We start from the raw sequence: 21,117 nt of genomic DNA on the forward strand, positions 1-21,117 counted from the left end.
ATCATTTGATTGTTGATTTAAATTCACAATGTCTGTCCTGGAGCGTTCTCGTGGAGTTACTGTAGGATATACACGGTTGGAGTCATTGTACTGGAATCCTTTTCTTCATTTATTGGCCAAAGTGAAGCAAAGTAAGGTACTAGATGTCCATGGTATCCTAATATTTTTGTTCGGATAGTATGCGTAACTGTGAGCCTAATTTTTAATAATTTAGTTTGCACAGTGAGCAGAAGCTATTGAACTTATTTATGAAAATTCCTTGCGCAAGGTGGAATTGAATTGATTGTTTCAATGATATTGAATCATTTATTTGAGAGTCGAATTTTTTTTTTTTTAAAAAAAAGGATGCAGAGTCGGAAATTATTTGGAGAATTGACTCCATGAAATGTGACCATTCAACCTAATTATTAATTGAACATTGAATTTATGATTAAATAATGAAATTTTTGAAGAACTTTGATTCTGTGAGGAACTTTTATTTTGTTTAGTTCCGTGACCTTCCAGTTCTTGGCATTTCCTACTCTTTGGGTTCTTTTGGTTCTTCCTAGTGGTTCCTCCTGATGAAAAAGAAGGATGGAAAGGGAATTGAAGATGGAAATTTTAATTTTTCATTTGACTAACGGACGATTAGTTCTTAAGAAATCTTTTATTGTATAGAATCACGTTATTAGTTTAATTTAAATCATTTTGGTCTGTTTGGAGGGTTTTACCCGCCGCAGGATTTTTCCCTCCTAATTATTTGTTTTATTTATTTTTAAAGCAGACAGAGTTGGGAAGCGGCGATATTGGAATCTAGGCTGAATGATTATTATTTTGATTATCATAATTTCGAATTAGAAAATAAATTTTAGATTTTTCATGTTTTTTATTTCAGCTTAATCCAATATTTTTACCCAACTAATAGGAATTGCCAGGTGGCAATTTTTAGAAGATCGGGAGAAGTGTAAAATATTTGTATGTCGCCATCTAATGACTATTAGACTAACGACAGTTATTTAGTTAACAACGATTGCTTGACGATTAGATTGTTTATAGCAACGAGGGGAGAGTTTGTTTATCTCCAGTTTTTGTCTGAGACTTGAGTTGACCGATCGGATTCTTTCTTTTTATTAATTGCTGTCAATCATTAATAAACATTTTAATTAATTTACTAATTTTCCGAAGTTGTTATTGAGTCTTATTTTACAATATATTAACGTTATCCTAGTATTTATCCCGTAATTATTATCTACATTAATTCTAACTTACATAATACTTGATCGATCTTGCTAAGTTATGACTTACAGAAAAAATATGTTTTAACGCAACTAGATCAGGTTTAAGGCTGATTAGTTAAATATTCACGCGACGCTCAGTACGCGGGCCGTCTTGACGAGTCCACGGTCGTTGACAAAAAGCCTCGATCAGAGCTCATATTTACTTAAATGAAGCCCGAACTTGATCCACGTCGCCAGGGTGTCCTAGAAACCCAGAACGATGGTGCGTCGTTTGCACCTCGAGTTGCAAACGTTAAGTTGTAAAATATTTGGTAATGTTTCGTGACTCGCGAGTGGTATCTAGGTCCCGAATAATCAAAACTACAGCTTTGCCAGCTGGGTCACTAAGCTCTGATCCTCTGGACACTTTGACGGTTTGCCAGAGGATCGAAGTTTCGTTAAGAAGCCTAATTTTTTACTTTAGGCGAAACTTGATACTCCGTTACGACATTAGGTCATTAGCAAAACATTACTCGTTACTTATGAAAATCATTCTATTAAATTATTATTTATTAAATTATATTAAATAATTAGTTTATTCAAAAAAAAAAGCAAAAAAAAGAAATGAAATTTCTAGGAATAGGGTGGACATAACAATTCAGACAAATGGCTGCTGCAAGTGGGCTTTGTCTTGTTTATTCATCCTTAACAGCAGGCAATTCTTCTACCAGGGCCCTTCGAGCGAGAAGATCAGACTACTCATTCCCTGAGACCCCAAGGTGACCGGGAACATGCACGACCTGTGCCATGAGGGTTGTGAAGTCGGTGGCCAGCTTTAATAGTTCATCTCTGTATATTACTGGCTGACCGCCCGTTGTTCACCAGCCTCATTCCTTCCATTTGGGCAACCATTGGTTTAGACTTTTGACGATGAAACCTGATTCAGTATAAATGAGGATCTCACTTAGGTGATGGCATTTGGCAATTCGAACAGCTTCCAGCACGGCCTTTATTTCGGCGCTGTTGTTTGTCTTGCGGAAAGGGGCAAGTCTGGAGACGTTTTCGGAGTGATTTTCCCCGGAAAACACACTTATGGCTGCCCGGACTTCTGTGGTTCCGTTGCCTGTGCAAGCGCCATCTGTATAGATAACAAGCTTTCCTTCGGGACTTCGATGGAATAAAGAGTTGTTGATTATCGTTTGAAGGTGAAGACCAGGCCGGAGATTCTTTCGCAGAAAGTCTTCGGCGTCGTTGTACTGGCGAAATTGTACCAGCTTTTCCAAGAGCAGCACTTCAACAATAGTGGTGAAAAATTTTCCCAGAAGGGCGGCAGAAACTCTGGAGATCTTAGAGAGTACTTGGAGGTCAATATGATCAAGAGGTTACGGTGGATTGAGGTGAGGGCGTTTCTCCTTAACATATCGCAATGTTTATTGAAGCTAGTAGAAGGTAGACACAGTTATAGGGTTAACGACTCTTCTTTTGGCTTCTTCTACCGCCGTGATGGTTTGCCTCATAAGAGAGTTATGCTGCTCCAGGATGCAGTAGAAGTGTAAGCCGAGCAGTGTAATCGCGTTCTTTCTCGACCATAAGTCTCCAATGGTCCTGCTGCTGGGAAAGCGTTGCTGCAAAGGACGCCAGATCATTCACCAGCTTGCTCGTATCCGAGAGTTCAGAGATCGTCATGTTAATATTGGCCCTGATGATGTGAGTGGCGTTGTTGACCAGATGCACTGTACCTGCTTGATTTTGATAAAGACGATCTATTTCTTTGGTGAAGTGTTTGTAGTCATTGTAGTCTAAAGTACTGAAAATTTTCCTCAGACCGATTCCGATGAAGCCAATCCAGGTTGATCGGCGTCCGCGGGAGTCCAAGGATTTGCTGAGTGGTGTTTTTCTACGTAAGACTTCATGAGCTTGAAAAGATAGCGGTCCCTGCGTAAAGCTAGTCGATGGGCGACAATAAGCTCCACATACAGTTCGTCCAGTAGTCGATTGGTTAACCTCCGGGAGGCCTCAGTCTCCCTGTCGAAGTCAAAGAGGGTAGGGGAATGAGGCACGACAGCGGCAGTGGGGAGCCCTTCTTCTTTTGTCTCTGATGGGCGGCGGACCAGGATGAGTAGTGGGATCTCGGCAGGGGCCGGCTCTCCGGGCCATACCCTACTTAGCAGCACCCAAGACTCCTTTTCCAGAAGCTCAGCGGTAATCTTTCGTGGAAACAATATATATGGGAGAGTAGGAGATAAGAAACTGTCAGTAACTCAGGACTAGGGGGATAAAGGTAATACACGAGAGAATAGCAAGCTAAAAAGCATTAACTGACTGCGATAACTTACGGCTATGTTAGTTAGGGTGATGTTTTAGGGGAGACTTCCACCCGTGGGTCTAGGGTAGAACGCTCGATTTTCTTTTTTTCGACAAAGCGCTCCTCTTCTGCCGTTTCAAGAACTATGTTGCCTTGTTCCGTAAAGTCTACGACCTCGAAGGGTCTAACACAAAATACATGCAACTTGCCCTTGCGAGGTTCTTTGAACACGTACGCGAAATCACCCTTCTCGAGGTTAAAAGGAGTTTGATTTCTCCTTGGCCCGGACGAGGTTGTTCCGGGCAAGTCACCGTGCTTTAGACAATCTCGTAATCAGGTTTTCTGGGGCCTCAGAATACGTGTTAATCTCCGAAAAGTCTGATAAGGCCGTAGGTGCACGCGTAATCTTACCGTACAGAAGCTCGAAAGGAGTAAACTGAGTGGCAGTGTGTATTGTAGTGTTGTAGTTGAACATGGCCATGGGTAGGTAGCGGTCCTAGTCATGATAGTTGGAGACGAAAGTGCGAAGATATTCCACTAGTGGGCAATGAGACCTTTCTAACGCACCATTAGACTGAGGATGGTAAGCTGAAGTTAAGACCCTTTTAATCCGCAGGATTTTAGCGAATCGTGAGAGAAGTTTGCTGGTAAAGGAAGTACCCCGATCGGATAATATGACCTTCGTGCACCCGTAAAAACAGATGAAATGGGTGACCTCTGGGTCACCCAGGGCCTCTGCAATAGTTTGGATATGAATGTCGGGTAAAGGTATCGCGCAACAATACTTGGAGAAGTTATCCTGGATGGTAAGAATATGAATGTTCCCGTCCGGGGTCATCTCGAGAGGGCCTACTGTATTTATCGAGATCTTTTCGAACGGCTCGAATGGAGTGTCCGTGATTGCGGCAGGTTTCTTTCTTTTAATCCGGTCTAACTTTTCGGTTAGACATGTGGTACAGCTCTGAATGTACTCGTAGATTTGTTGCTCCATACCAGGCCAATAAAATCTTTGACAGATCCGTTGGTAGGTCTTAACGACCCCGTTATGACCTCCAGCTGGGGTGTCATGATTCTTTTAAATGATTTCGAGCCTTTTTCCTCCGGAAGATGTCTGATTTTCTCCTGTACCAACGTTATAGAGACATGACAGGTGTTAATGATCGTCGCTATATAGAGGCGAACATTTTCACCGAGTTCGTCACCTCCCTCTGCTATGCGCAAAGATTGGATTCGATCATGTTTGACCGCTAGCCGACGATTCATGAGAGCGAGTGTTATTTGTTCCGGGGTCACCTTGTCAAAGTGATGCCTTTTAATGAAAAAGGTAAGGACTTTGTGCCTGCCCAGAGGTGCGGCAAAGACCTGTCTTACCTGTGGATTTGCAGCTCTGCGGTCGTCCGCAGAGATAAATTTAAGTACTTGTAGCAGCTTAGAGACCGGTAGCGTAAGTTTGCAGTCCGCAGAGAGGAAGTAGGCAATGTTATCCCGTACGTAAGTAAGACCGTCCCGTGTCACCGTTAAATTTGAAAGAGGGGCAAGTGAAGGTTCTCGTACGGGGGGCTCCAATTTCACCGGTGAAAGCACGTCCCGGGGAGAGACTGCCTCACTAAAGGCCGCTACTTCAGGATTAATTACAACCCCTAAAGTTGGAAGGGGAGCTCACGCTCGGTCATGGCAAAGGAGGGACTAACGAGGATTCCCCGAAGATGTGGAGGGAAAAAGGGAGTTCAACGGCTGGTAGGCGCCCTTATCCCAGAACATGTCCTGATAAGGGGTAAAGTTGAGGGCATCCCGACCTTGGGGAACAAGAAAGGTAACCTCAGCCTCCCGTTCCTCATCGCTACTGTCTATGCTTTCATCAGTCTCCTCCGTACCTGAGTAAGAACCGTCCTCTATCTGGGACTCTAGCAGTGTGGTATTTTCCCTTTCTCTCATACTTCTGTCAAACTAGTCTATAGTTATCCTAACGCTCTCTATAACGTTTGGGAACACCGGGTGGTAAGGGAACGTAGCGACAACTGGAGTCCGATCGTTGTCGCGGTTTTGCATAAGATACTCGAGACTACGAGAAGAGGAAAGAGGAGTAGCCTGATTCGGTCGAACTAGAGGAGTAGGGGTTTCTTCAATTCCCCCCCGAGTTACGCTCGGTTCAGGGGAAATGGTAATACTTATCTTCCCAGTCCCTGACACTGGACCCTTGACGCCTGGTACAGTCGATAGAGGCGAGGAAGGTCGTAGGGTCTTCGTTACAACCTCCGCAATAGTCTCCATCCCCCCCCTCTCCTTGGAATCAGAGTCTTCTACCCTCGGCAGTTCGACAATCATCGGTGCTCCGGATCCCATAGGGTCGGCCTCGTACTCCGCTAGTACTGGGAGGGTAGGGTCAAAGGGCCGGGACCCGTTGGTTTCGGTTGAAATGTTCGAGGCATCCAGTAAGGTGTTGGTTTCTCGGTAATTCACGGTTTGTCTTACACCCTGCGCACGTGACTCGAGTGCTCGTCATCTTAATCTGGAAGCCATCGTTTCGGCCACCAGTAGTTTAGGTTTATTTCTGCTTCCGGGAGGTCGTCCTTTTCGTTTTGGTTCGTCGGCCGGAAAAGCAGGAAAAGCTGTTAACAACTTCCTACCACTGACAATGAGAGAAGAGGGTTAGGAGTTGTTCTCGAGATTGACTACTTCCCGTGCAGCTATCGTCTCTTGAACGGGTTCGGGATGGTTAGGGGGGTTGTATGAGAGCGCGTCTGTATACTGATCTCCGACTTTTTTCGTACAGATCGCCGTAAACCTGAATCTGTTGAGCTGCGCCTTCCACTTGACCATCCTAGAGGTCAAAGTAACCGCGTCTCTGTGCCAAGCGATGCAACCACTGTCAGTGTGCACCACAAAAGGTTTGGGCTGGAGGAAAGGCCGGGAGTGATTGACTCTATACATAAAGACAAGACATTCCCGCTCTGTTTCAGAATAGCGAGTTTCCGTGTCCTGGAGAACTCTAGAGGCGAAAGCTACATGGCGTAATTCACAAGTTTTTGTGCTTTCAGGGCTCTTCACTCCCTCTTTTTGACTCAAAACAGCTCCAATACCTATTAAGGACGCGTCTGTAGCCAAGATGAAGGGTTTGTTAGAGTCAGGGTGATAGAGCATTGTTTGTTCACACAAGGCCTCTTTGATGTTTACGAAAAAAAATTCCGAACGCACAAATGCACATACGTACATACACACACACAGACGTCCACTGGAGAACGATCTAATTCGACTCTGGGGACCTTAAAACGTGGAGATATGTCAAAAGTCGGGATTCGCAAAATCGGACCCATTACTATATCTTCCCACTGGGAAGTTAAAAAAATTTATTTCAAATAAAGTTTAATTTATTATTAAAAATTATATTTACTTAATTTTTAAATTGAACAAATTTTACGCTCAAATAATTTTTTTATTCACCATTTAAATAGCCGTTTGTAATTATAATAACAGTTAATACATAATATTTTAATAATTTCATTATATTTATGAATGAATTTATGTATTTATTATTATTTGGCTTGGAATATTTTAATTTCAAGTCAATTGAAATAAAACTCAATACATTTAAAACTTGAGAATGTATTTAAAAGGAAAACACTGATCTTGTGCGTCAGATATTTCCTGAGAAGCCCAAAATCAGTCAATAAGGCTCTCTTTTTATAACTTATTGACTTTATGGATCTTCTCTTCTTGTTTCCTCGAAGAGCGTAGTTTAACATGCGTGCACTTAGGCCCGAAAACATGCAATGAGAGTGACAAGCGCTAACGTATCGCTTTGTCTCTCTCACAGCAGTATCATACGCCAAGGGTGTTCAATATTTTCACCGGTTTTAATTTTACCAACCTTGAGAGGTCAATAACTTTTCACTTATTACAGGTAAAGGTGCGAAGATGCGGACTTTATTATGTAGAAATGTATCCGCTACAACATTTATTCAAAACATTTGTTTATATTTATTATAGTTCTCACTTTTTCCAGGGGAAACTAATTCTACATCCCCTGCAAATATTCTATTAAAATTTCATCCACTTCAAGATTTCACGATTTAAAATCTTATATGACTAGACCAATTTTTTTCCGTTGTGATTGGTCCTCTACATGACGGTGATTCTACAACATCTTATGAGAGAACAATAATTAAAGATATTTTTGCAGCTGATGAACATGTTGGTGAGTAAAATGTAATCTGAAAATTTTATTCATTTATCTCCATTCTTCTTATTATGATACTATTATTTCTATAGAAATGTTTACATCTTACTTATTGCTAATTTTATTTAAAAAATGATTGGGTCTTTGTTTAAAATAAATATAAGGTCATTTTTTTTTAGAAATCCAAGCCTACATGAAAGTAGCTTTTTACTTGATTAACACTAGCGTTGCCTCGCACGGTTCAGGATCTATTTTTGATGAGGAATTTACACTGAGAGTCAATATTTCTAATTTCGACAGGGATGACATTATTCATGTTGGAAGCTGCATACTCATCAAGGGTATTTTTTACAACTATTTTATCAGCTGATCTACTCAAGTATTTGTTTTTTTTTTGTATTATATTACATATTACATTTGTCATTATGAGTGAATCACATATATTTTCAAGTTCAAGTTGTGATGACATCACTATATTTAATGAACCAAATGTGACTTCAGAGCAGTAATAACACCAAAAAGGAGTTCGAAAAATGATTCAGCAAGTGCCAATTTTGAACGGCCTCGAAATAACGAATAAATGTAGGTATTTTTCACAAAGATAGGTCGTCACGACTTTAATTAACATTTTTATTTTTTTCACGTTACATCAAAATTTATTTTTTCTTCATTTTTTTTCCGTTATTAAATCTCATTTTTATTTATTTTTTTACAAAATAGAGAAAGTCCTCTGTGAATATATAAAAATGTTAACTAAAATCGTGACTATCCAACTTTTTATGATTCTTGAGTTTAAGTTTTTTCTTAAAGAAATATATTCCTGATTTTTAAATGTTCAAAAAGTATTTTAATTTTTCTTTTTTTTAAAAGGAGAACAAGATGATAAATGTTTTAAATTATCTTGAGGTTCAGATTGTTCTTAACGGGATAGAAACGTAATGATTTAAAAATGTAAAACTGATTCAAATTCTTTTGAATAAAAAAAGTACAAATGAAACACTCAAAATAATTTTTTACCTGATTGTTGTTTAGATTTTGGTTCTTAATATAATAAAAGTTCTAAGAATTAATGTAACAAAATGTGTTCCTTATGTAATGACTTAGTAATGATAATGATTTTGATACTCTAAATAAGTTTAAAATATCGAAAATAATTAAGATTAATAAGTATATATATTTTCCTTGAAATCTATGTGATAATCTTTTCATTGTAGGTTATTTCAATTTTCGGAATATGAAATCTATAAATATAATAATTTTTTAAATTATTATAAATATATATATATATTTCATTCATTTTAATTGTATACCTGGCTTTACCAGGTGTTTTACAATACTCCCTCATTATCCCTACGATCGGGATCCTACCCGCACTCCGTCTAAATCCCCCCTCACCCCTCTGCAGGCTCATCACTTTCTACCTACCCGATAAACTATTACACACATAGTCTATCGGGTTGCGTCTGGCGCCGACTTACGTCCTAACCATTGTATCGCATTTGCACGAGGACACAGGGAAACTGCAGAAAACCTGTGTCAATACAATCGGCTGTCTGAAGAGACTCTCCCGCTCACAGTGGCCCGAAAAAAACCATATAAATGATTTTGTCCCGGCCGGAAATCGAACCCGGTATCCATGGCGCGTCAGGCTGACGCTGTACCCATATCAATTTCTGGTGTCTGTCTGTCTGTTTACGCTAATCTTCGAAACGACTTATCCGATTGCGCCTAAATTTCGCACACATGTAGAGTGCGTTGTCAGAAAGGTTAAAGGCTTTTTTTTGCTCATATGAATTGTTTATAACAACTGAATTTGTTCTAAACAATAAAAAAAAGAGATTTATCCGATACATCTAAGTTCTTCTAATGCGTAATCTTTTTCACTGAAAAAATGTTACCAACACATTCTTCTTGTCTATAACAATTGAATTAGTTATAAACAGAGGGATTTATTTGATAAATTTGAGTACTTTCAACGTGATTATACACATTACGCGGACGAATTCGCGGGTATCTAGTAGTCATCATCTATATTTTTAATTTATTCAAAATCTATCCCGTCATTTTCTGACCAATCATCTAAGTTATTATTACTATTTGAATCTACGTTTAAATTCAGAGATGTGGAGATCATTGTGTTGTGTTTGTCAAGAAGAATAATATCTTTTTGGTTCATGATAGCATTAAAATTTTTTTCAATGCTACATAACCTTCAGCAACACTATTGCTTTTTCAATCTCCAAGCTGTTTTCACAGAACTATGGAAGCACCTGAATTGGTCAGGAAAGTTGCTACAGTATGTCTGAAACAATGCCAAGTAGAAAGATGTGAATTCTCTAATTTTAGATACGTAGCAATTCACGTCACTGTTTCTACAGTTTTATGATTTTTGACGACATTTCTGATACACTTCTTTTCCTGATATCAAAGAAAAAATCTTCAGGATTCCATTTCTGGAGACTTCAATGCTACATTTTGTTTTATTTTGTCGTAAAATTTTTTACTGATGATAAACTCTCTGGGATAATTTTTTTTTTGTATCTCGTATCGTAACTGAAAACTGTTTTCCAATATCATCAATGTCTATTTTTTTAATTACAGAATTCGACTGTCCTGAGGGCTCTAGATATTCCGAAAATTGAAATAACCTACAATGAAAAGATTATCACATAGATTTCAAGGAAAATAATTTTCTACAGAAAACAGGAAATTTAGTAAAACATATATATTCAATTCATCTTTGATATCAGATGAGATGTTCGTGATTATTTGCTTAATTAAAAAATTTCTCAACATTATTCCACGTGAATACTTCAGCGTTTTTAGGCGTGAAACCTGCTGTATTGTTTTGTAAAAATGTTTTTAGTTTTTTATATTCGTTTGAATTTTTCCCACGACGAAGATATAGTACACTGTTTAACATTAACAATTTACTCTACACAGTGCTTGGTTTTAAATTTTGTGAAATTTTTGAGATGTGAAAAAAATGTTTTCAAAGAAGGAGTAAATTTTTCTCCCATTTCCATGTCGTGAAATCATTATAAATTGGAAATCATCAGTTTGGATCGCTCGGAGTATTCTCATCAGGTGAGGCATCTAGATCTTTTATAAAACTATGTAACATCAACGTTAAAAAGCAATTTTGAAGGAATTGTACATACCTTACAAAATCGTGTAATCGGAGAAATCTGAAACAAAATTACATTTATTATTTTGAGTCTCAAATAAATAAGGGATAATGTACTCAGTAAATAGTCTAAGAGCAGTGTGAATAACTTATGCTTCAATTTTAAGAAGGATAAAAAATTTTTTTAATCACGGCTTCTTGTAGAGATCAATGAGAAGAACATTTGTGCCTGATGTCATTGTTTGGGAATGATTTTTACTATTGTTTATCAACAATTAAAAGTTGGCAAAGTGTATTTTCTAACTTTGCACCGATTACGCAGCGAAAATCGTGCGTTTTATTGAGAATAATGTAGATACCTTTTTTGTAGAAAATCGAATTTTCTGCAAAAAAAAAAAGTTTGCAAGAGCGCATATTTATCCATTACAGGAAGAAAAGTGCAGCGCTCTAAATGCGCGCAAAAAAACTGACTATTTTTGGTGATCCGGTTAAATGTGCCGTTGAATGCATTTCTACTTAATCAATTAGAGATACATGTATTATTATCTAAAAAATGTAAGAGAAACGTTAAATGTTAGAGTCGTTTTTTAACATTTTCCTATTAGAATCGTTGAAAAAAATTTTGTTCGACTTTTGATGCTATTGTAAACCCTTTTTTCTCGAAGTTCCATGATCTTAATAAACGGAAGACTGAAAAATTGGTTGAGCATCGACCAGGAGCCTGGTGAATCTGAGTGGTATATAGGAACATTGTCCAGGTAATACCGAGTAGAAGCTCTAAAGGCTTTAACTCGAATCGAGTGCAAACACCAGGGAAGCCGCTGGCAAGTGTAGCTTAGGTGTGTACGCACTTTAAGAGACATCATGGATCAGCTCCCTAAGTCACGATGTGAACCATCTTGCTGAAGACTGAATGGCATTTGGACACTGTGTCACAAACAAAGCTTTTAGGGCGCCAGGTGACCCTTCATTGTAGTTAGCATTGCCTGTGCAAGAGGCTCTGCACAGGTAGACGTTTATTTGCTCGAAACTCGTGGGACTTAAACGGATTAGCTTGCAGACTTTCGGAGTAGTGGAGAGCCTGTTTTTTCTAATGAGGGGAAAGGACGCATGGACATGTTTAACCAAGCTCCGCTCCTTTTGTAAGACTGCAGGTTTTCAGAAGCATTCTTTATTTTTTAAAAACTCTAAAACAGTATAACTCTGCGAAGAATTATTAAAAAAAAACACAAAAATACATTTTTTGGTAAAGGAAATTCTAGAGACTTTTATTTTCTTAACCATAATGTAATTTATCAGTAACTAATTGTCAAAAAATGAAGGAAAGAAATATATAAAACTTAATGACATGTAAGAAAAAAATTTTACAACAAACCGTAATCAAATAATTTTTCCACCACCGTATTTTGAATTAAGACTTACAGAATAAAGAATGATGGAAAATTTGTTTTGCCAGTGATAACGACGATGGAGGGAAGTTAGTCTAATAACTCACTTACGCATGATTACTAGCCACATTTATGTCCTATTTATTACTTAAAAATGAAACTTTTGAGAGCCTTCAATCTTGATATTAATTTTGTTTTTAACTGTTTCGAAATATTTTAATGCTTTAATACATTTTAGTACACAAAAATCAAGATGACACAGGTTGTATTCGAAAATTAACTACAGGAGACTGTAGCGACTAATTTACCGTCAGAGTGGATTTTTTATCGGTAATATCAGTTTTTTACAATATTCTTGTCTCCATAATCAGAAGAATTAGATCAAATGAAGTGACACGAATATTAAAATTCATCTAAGAGATGAATGAAAAATCAATTAATTCACGAAATGATTGAAATAATAATTTATCTAAAATATGTTTCAATTTTGTATACAAAAGACATTTTTTAGCATCCAATACAAATCGATGTTATTCAGGTTAGTGAATTGGATTCTTTCTTTGGTGTCACCACTCAAAGATGAAATAGACTTTATTTCGTGCTTTTCTACTTTATTCAAGAGCAAGACGGAAGGTAAAAATAATAACAACGATTTCCCAAAATTAGGTAAATAATTCGTATTTCTAAGATAACACATAAAGTATTAAACAAACAATTACAAGGAGTGTTACAATAGAATAATCATTTTCAAGTAATTCAATTAATTAAATCTCCGTATAATTCCCAACTACTAATTCAAAATAATAAAACATTTCTTATTGTCTATTTGATTTCTGTAAATATCATTAAAAAAATCCAATTTCAATGTGTTCAAAGAATGAACATAGTGACATACACATTATTTTTACATAGAAAAAATATTACTGACAAACAAAATGCATTCTAGTATAGCTTAAGAATATTCATGTTAATGATTACTAAATAAATTTACTTTAAAAAAAGAAAATGATGGTCAATAATCTGAGTTTTTATAGATAAAAGCTATAGAACAATTAATTTTTACTATTAACTTGGCCAAAGTAGGCAACGTTGCTATTAATAACTGGCATTTGTAACGGAGTAGACTTAAAACTCATAAGTATTGGTACCATAACAATGATTTATTCTAAATTAAGCGAAATTTCAATTAAAAAAATTACAACTATGATCTACTACAATCTTGCAGTTGAATTTTTGATGCTATCGGCTCAGTAGTTGAGTAACTTATTTATTCAATTATTTCATCATTTATGACAGGCAGTCAGGATAGAGTCGATTTAACACCTAAGAGTATTGGCGCCTGACAATTCTTTCTTGGAATAGTATGACAGTAATAATTGGTTTTTTCAATTACTAAATTGTTGTATATAGATAGTTTTAAAAAGTGTTTTGAAATATTTTACAGTATTGTAATTCAAAAAAATAATCATAGATTTCTTCTACATTTTATGATTACAAGTTTGATTGCTTTTAGTCTAGTAGCCGTTTGAATTTATCGTGCATTAATTATAAATGATAATAAAAAATTTTTGGTTACATATTCTTGTCGGGTATGATGAGAAGAGTATTTGTGCAAATTTGCACGATAGCATAGGGCTTAAATTTACGGCTACTAGACTATTTTACAAGTAAAAGATGAGAAGCTCATTGGTCACTCTCATTGTTTTCACTTCTTACAACTTTCGGACTAATGAGAATTCTTGTTTCTTTTTTTTTTTGGCATTTTCCTAACAAGCCGAAACCAAATCGATAGTTCTTCGGTAGCTTTCGCTGAGAATTGTGGTAAACTAGTGATTTTGAAACCATATCTTAATCAGAACTTTAATTTATAAATCCAAATTAATGAACGTTTTCCTGAGGTGCAATTTATGATGTGCGTGTCATAATAATTGTTATTGGAATGTTATTCTTGTTAGATAAGTGAATATTTTTGAAATATATTTAACCGATTCACATTCAATAATGGAGTTCGTAATGATCTAATTACACCAATCTCCATTTTTTTATTTCTTTAAAGAGAATTCACTTTAATTTCGTCATTATTTTTCCTTATTCTGATCGTATGTATATTTTGTGAAATGTACTTGATTCGACACTAAAGGTGAATTGGAATAAAATGTCCAGCATTGGTTTTATTACTATTGATACTATTGTAAATAATTCTATTATTATAAATGATACAGAATTTATACGGCATTTCCGGTGTGTATTGAAAAATTCCATAAAAAACACCGTTATTAGATAATTAAATTTTTTTTTATGTTAGACTTAATTAAACGTTGTGCCAATCACTCTTCAATATAATTGCGTTAGATTTACAAAGACAAGCAATAGTTGGTCAGAGGCCAATCCCATGTAAAAAACAGCTGGTAGTGTCATTCTTTTAATTTTGAAATTTTCGTTATTTTACTTGCGCTAACTTGTCGAAATATAGAGATAGGATCATTAATCTAACCAAATACATTTCAACTATTAACAATCATTGTCAATAAAGTTAAAATATAATTTTTAAATTAATTTGTTTGCAAAACCACAAAAAAAAATTCCAGGTGGCAGTATCGTTTCCTGAGTTTTTTTATTTCCTATTTTTACGAATAAAATGATTTTTGTCACTCAACGCTCTCTGATATTAATTATTATAAATTCTAAAAAACCAATATTACTGACTAAAAAATCCAAGCTGATAGTGAATTACAAATATATTGTAACGACTAAATTTCCTCAAGGCGAATCCTCAAGAAAATTCCCGCCTCAATTGTAAAAATTATCTAAATTTTATGGACCAGGATTCTTTGCGGGATTATACAAAGTGAATTCTCTTTCGAATTTTTAAAATCAATAAAAGCAAAATTTATTAATTCTAACTAATAACAATTATAGTTAACAATAATCGACTGAATAACGTTATAAACCAGACTGATATTGGTCGAAGCTCTGTCCAGGGATCCCAGGACTCTGATCCACCTGGGGCCTGATCAGACGGGATTATCCTGCAGACACCCAACTCCCTCAGGTTTGAGGGTGAGCCGGGGCTGCAGCCGTTTAGTCGAAACTTTTACAATCGTCTCAGGATTCGGAGAGAACCAAGGATGATCGCTTTCTGCATACGAGCCGCGAGAATCTCAGCCTGACTATGGCAGACTGGTATCGTTTGAAGCTTTGTCAGAAAGCGGTTCCTCATCCCTCCGAGGGCACCAATCACCAGGACTATAACGTGCGCTGTGTATTCGTGATAGACATTTCTCATAATCTCCATGAGCTCTCCGTAGCGTTCCTGTTTACTCTCTTCATTCGCAGGTATATTCGTCTCAGCCGGGGCTGAGAACTCAATGAAATATACATGCTTGGTGGGATGGTCGAAGAGAGTAATATCCGGCTCATTGTGTTCAATGCGTTGAGGCGTAGAGAGCGAGTAATTCCAAAGAATTTTTACTCTCCCATTCTCAACGACTGACTCAATTTTACCGGGCACATAAGGCAGCAATGGTGTCTCGTCTATCCCATAAGAGTGCCATAGTAATACAGCGCTTTTAGGGCGGCGTTATGCCAGTGAATGTAGGCTGAGCGCGCTGATATCGGACAAGCCGGTAACCCATGAAGTAGTGTCTCATCTACATCACTGTGGCAAACTCGGCACCTTGTGTCCTCGAGTTGCTCGTGCATCACATCACGCCGATAGGCGAGGGTAGAAAATACACCACCTTGGCAGGCCATAATGAACCCTTCGGTCTCAGAGAACAAGCCAGCTGACTTAAGATATTGAAAAGTCAGCTAGTGCGACAAGTCATGTGTTTCGAGATGACGGTAAAACACACCATGTAAGGACTCTGCCACATGTTCGTCAAGCAGTTGCAACTGCTCGGTTGTTTTTATATCGGCCTTCCGCTGCCCTCTGGTCAATTGCAAAAGCCTTAGACCGTCTGGGCTGCTAGGGTCGAAAACTGAGCCGAGGTTCTGCGCTGCCTGATATGCTGCTCTATATAGAAACGCATCCCTTCCCAATAGTTCGAAGCTGTTCACGAACTTGAGAAGAGAATCAGAGCTCTCATAGACGTCATAAGCCAGGCCTATCACTAACCTGTCATGTAGACACTCCAAACTTAGTAGTCCACGCCCTCCCAGATCACGGGAAAAGTGTAGGCGTTGGACAGAAGATCGCGGGTGATGACTTCGATATAATGTCATCACTTTTCTCCTGATAGGGTCCAGGTCTTTAAGCTCTTTTCGAAGCCATTTGAGAACTCCGAATGAGTATAGCAAGACTAAGACAACAGGCATATTTGTGGCTGCGACTTTATTAGGGCCTGATAATTCAGAGTCCCATATTCTCTTAAGTCGCCACTTGTACTCACTGCGGAAAGTATCTTTGATGACAGACACGTCCTGTAGAAGAGTTTGTGCCTGTCCTAGATATCGGTATGACTCTCCAGCATCCAGATGTTTTATGATGCTCCCGTCTGTAAGCTCGACATTATCACTCCAGTTCAGCGATCTTCCTTTCACTAAATGGGCTACTCTGCACTCGTCTATTCCGAACTCTATGTCGATATTCGGACACAACCTCTAGGGCTACTCGGAGTCTCTCGAACTCGTCGCGTACACTTACAAGTCATCCATATAAAATAAGTGTGTGCTTTGTGTACGCGGTTGGAGACTCATCCGGCTATATATCCAGGAATTTGGCGTTTTATGTTATTATTATTTACTCTGTAGAAAACAAGTTTTTAATTGTTATTGTTTGTTTTTATTTTCTTTTCTCATTTATTTTTACAATTTAAATTATAATTGATAATGATTTAAAGAAATAACCGAGTTTGTAAATACATTAATTTTAACTTTAATATAATTACAGCAATAACTAATATTTATTTTGGAGTATCATGATTTAGACGATAAAATTGATTTTCAATTTAAACAAAAAAACTGTTTTTTGCCTGTATCTGGCTCTATATCTGTATGGTAATACCAATTTTACTTTTGAATACTACATTACCAATAGTTGTAATAATCAAAAACGCAGGAGAATTTTTTTTCAAGAGATCGGACATTCGTAGCAATCCATAATACGTAGAAATATATGATTTAGTACATAAGCATTCGACGTTTGATCGTGTCTAATTTCTGATTTATCCGAGATACTCTATTGTTTATGGTGTTTTTTTTTTCGCTCTTTAAAGGTGTCAATATATAAACCATATGCTTAACCTCAGAGACGTTAAATTTCTCTTTTTAGTCATAGCCTTTTGACCAATAGACAGGGATGAGGGGATTTTCGATATAAAAAGTGAAAATGTATGATTAATATAAAAACAATAACAAAATTTATTGAATGAAAATTATTGAAAACTTATAATAACAATTTAAATGTTACTAACAGATGATTCCTTTAACTCTGGTCGAGATGAATTACAATTAATTAGTTCTTAGTTGATGCTCCAGTCAGCGCAATATTCACTTTTACTCGCGAAATAATTCAAATAAAAATTGAAAAATAATTCAACGATCAAATAAACTTCACACGAAAATTCACAAACTTCGAAATATTATTAATACATTGTTTAAGACAAATAAGACTGACGATTTCAGAAGATATTCCACGACGATCTGATCTCGATTTTACTTTTTCGAAAATTGACTGATGCATCAAACTTTACGTATTTATTTAGTCGAATGTGACATAATTAGAAGTCCCTTACTTCGGGCACGCACAAGTATCTTCGCATGGTCCTTTCCTTCTTTGAGAAGCTGACGCTAAAGCGTTTTTTATAGTTTCATTCCTTTGCGCCACCTGGTTTTTCAAAAGCAATAAAATATCTAAGATATGATTTCCTTAACTATTATTCAAAATCCTTTCTATTTTAACGAAATCATAGGAAAACTCAAAAAAAAACAACTTAAGTAATAATCGTCAACCTCAATCCTTAAGTTCTATTGCTATTCGTTTTTAGCTTTTCCTAAAGTATATTTTAAATAATTATGCAAAATAATTGAGAAAGATTTAGACATTACAATGGCAATACTGGTTAGGGATGTTAACTTTTCGGAGTGATAACTTATTCGGGACAATAAATTATCGCGGCTTTGCCCTTTTCGAAACTATAGACTTCTGGACTTATGTATACGTCCCATTCAAATCTGTCCAATGCCGGACTTGTCCACCGGCGCTTCAGTTATCTCACTGGACCAATCAGAGAAAATCGATTTTCTCTCCCAGCGAACCAGCGGCCAACACTATGGTCCTAATAATGCTGACGGGGGGACATTTTACAGAATCCTGATCATTAAAAATGAAGAATAACTTACTTCATTGGACCTTATGTTTTTATGAATTATGTATTCCTACTAAAATTCATCCTCCAAAATGTAGTTCCTCGAAAGGGTGTGATTCTTACAACTGTCGGTAATAAATTTCTTATAAATAAATTTAGTAATATTATGAGAATTTATAGCAGAATACAGGCAAAACAAAAATTTTGTTTTATTTAAATAAGAGATAGATTTACTATTCCATGAACGATCTTGCTTCGAAATCATTAAAATATTATTAACTTTAAATTATGATGACCACTTTTTAAGGCTTATCTATAATCTTTATTCAATTCAAGTAAATTTAAAAAATTATTTAGAAGCAAATATACAGTTGTCAAAAATACTCAAATGTTAATTTTTCAATACAACTACAAATACATAGCTCGGGATTTTCTATCAAAAGATATATTTGTATTATAACAACTTTTTGAATAATTTCTGTCCCTTTATAACAATTTAATTGTTATAGAAAAAAAATCGTTGTTAATCATGATGCATAATTCGCACCTTCACATTAGTGATATAAGAAAATGCCTGTAAAATACTCCGATACCTTACTTAAACCTGTTCCCTAATATTTACACTAGATTTAATTATTATTAAGAAAAAAATTGGATTTCCATTCATGTCATACGGTTGATAACTTTTTCAGTGAAATAAAAAATAACACGTTGGGAGAACTTAAATTCATCACCATAAATCCATAACGATTCAAATAAATTATTGTGTATCATACCGACTGAAGGCTTGAATATTTTTCATGGCATAAAAATCAATTACTGTTAAGAACACTAAAAAGTATTAATACTTCCGCCGTCCGTTCAGAGTGTAACATCTCTCGGACTGCCAAACAACGCTACCTGAACGTCATGAAACACAAACTCAGACGCTATTCCCACCAATCACGTTCATGTAATCGGTCGCGTCTTTCAACACTCCCAGTTTTATTTGGTTAAATAGTGCATTCTTAACTCTTTTCCATAGACAAAATCGTACATTAACACTCAAGACACAATCGTGAACGAGCATTCTCAGTGTGTGCGATTATAAACTCTCTACAAGACGATTCAAGTCACTCTTTATTTAATGAATGTAACACTCACGTGCAGAAGGCATTCAAGTCGGTGTTAGTAGACACCAGATTGAGTGCGAATCAATAATATTTGCACTTACCATCAATTTGATTCTTTTTCGTTGCATTGTGAGAGTGTTACGCCTTTTAATACACTTAAAAGGAACATCGTTGTGCCCTGAGCACTTAGTATCCGTACAAGAGTATTGTGTGTGTCAAACAGCGCACACACACTCAACGATATCACTCATACATTCTCACGGCACAGATCGCACTCAAGACATTTCGAAGATAAATTGGTCGCATCTACATGGTAATTGTGATCTATTTAGTTGAGTGTAAAGTGTTTGTTACAAATAAAGACCTGACTTGTTATTAAAGCTAGTTATTATTTTCCAGCAACCTCTATCATCTCAAGTTAACCAAAATTAGTTATCTTAACTTTTACAATTACATACCTCTTGAACACGCCTTTGAATCGATATTTTATGCCATTGATTATCATCAAACCTTATTTTTGCAGGTTTTATTTGCAAATCCAATCGTCCATTCATCAAAACCATGCTAACTGCGATGCCACCATCTTTCAGTGTAACAATGAGGTAATTTTCATTATCATCTGAAATCATAAAGATAAATTTATTTTTATTCACCTTTGCTCCAAAGCGTTATAGAAACGGAAAAAATATTATGATTTATTATAATTTGAAGTGCATCAGTTAGTCTTTTAACTGAAATAAAAGGAGAAATAAATCATCCAAACGATTCCCTTGCCGAATGATAAGCGTCACTTATGTTTTAAATGACCTTACAATGGCTTATTGTAACATTAAGAATGAGAGGTTATTCCGAACAACTAAATTGATGAATTATATGAATCATCATCATTATTATCATCATGTGATGATTATACGAAAAGAATTCTGTAGATTTTGTTACGTGAATAGTCAAATTTGCAAATATCATGTTTGATAATTTTATAGACATCGGGTACTGTGAAATAATACAAAGACTATCCGTGTTGGTTCACAGAAGTTTGAAAGTATCATTTAAAAATTTTTTCTTAACATACTTATAATGAAAATCGGATAGAAATAGTCTTGATAAATCTCGAATTGTAAAATCTATCTCAATCCGCTAATTGAAATGAACTTTAAGCTATCTTATTCCTATTATAACCATATCTTCATCGAAAATAGTAACGGTATAGAAATTCGATTTGGAAATAAGAGCTCTAGCACCATATCGGCCATCCTGTTTAGAGGCTAATTTGACATCTTTCTACTTTGTTACGTTTTCCATAGGCTTACTAAATACAGCGTTGTTCATGTGCATATGAAAAGCTTTTTCACAATAATCTTTTGCATTTTTATCTATATACAATTTAAGCCTTTGAGATGGTTTAAATTCTAATACTTGATAAATTTTTGTACACTTTAAACCTTATTCCAAACACTTTTTAAGGTTTCGATAGCGGATCACATGTCTAGTCTTTCGATAAAGA

At 36.2% G+C, this 21,117-nt stretch overlaps 1 protein-coding gene across 2 annotated transcripts in view; it reads right to left on the reverse strand.

Annotated features, from left to right (window-relative positions):
* Positions 1-21,117, reverse strand: part of Nrx-1 (Neurexin 1) — a 763,150-nt gene that overhangs the window by 581,473 nt on the left and 160,560 nt on the right. For both annotated transcript variants that reach the window (XM_035088915.1, XM_035088914.1), the window contains exons 4-5: positions 20,072-20,232; positions 10,840-10,866 (exon numbers count right to left, since the gene is read on the reverse strand). In XM_035088915.1, coding sequence (XP_034944806.1) covers positions 10,840-10,866; positions 20,072-20,232 — 188 coding nt within the window. The remainder of the gene's footprint in view (positions 1-10,839; positions 10,867-20,071; positions 20,233-21,117) is intronic.

The sequence above is a fragment of the Chelonus insularis genome, unplaced genomic scaffold (assembly GCF_013357705.1).
Source record: "Chelonus insularis isolate UGA/USDA-ARS -01 unplaced genomic scaffold, ASM1335770v1 contig_56_pilon, whole genome shotgun sequence".
Lineage (NCBI taxonomy): Eukaryota > Metazoa > Arthropoda > Insecta > Hymenoptera > Braconidae > Chelonus > Chelonus insularis.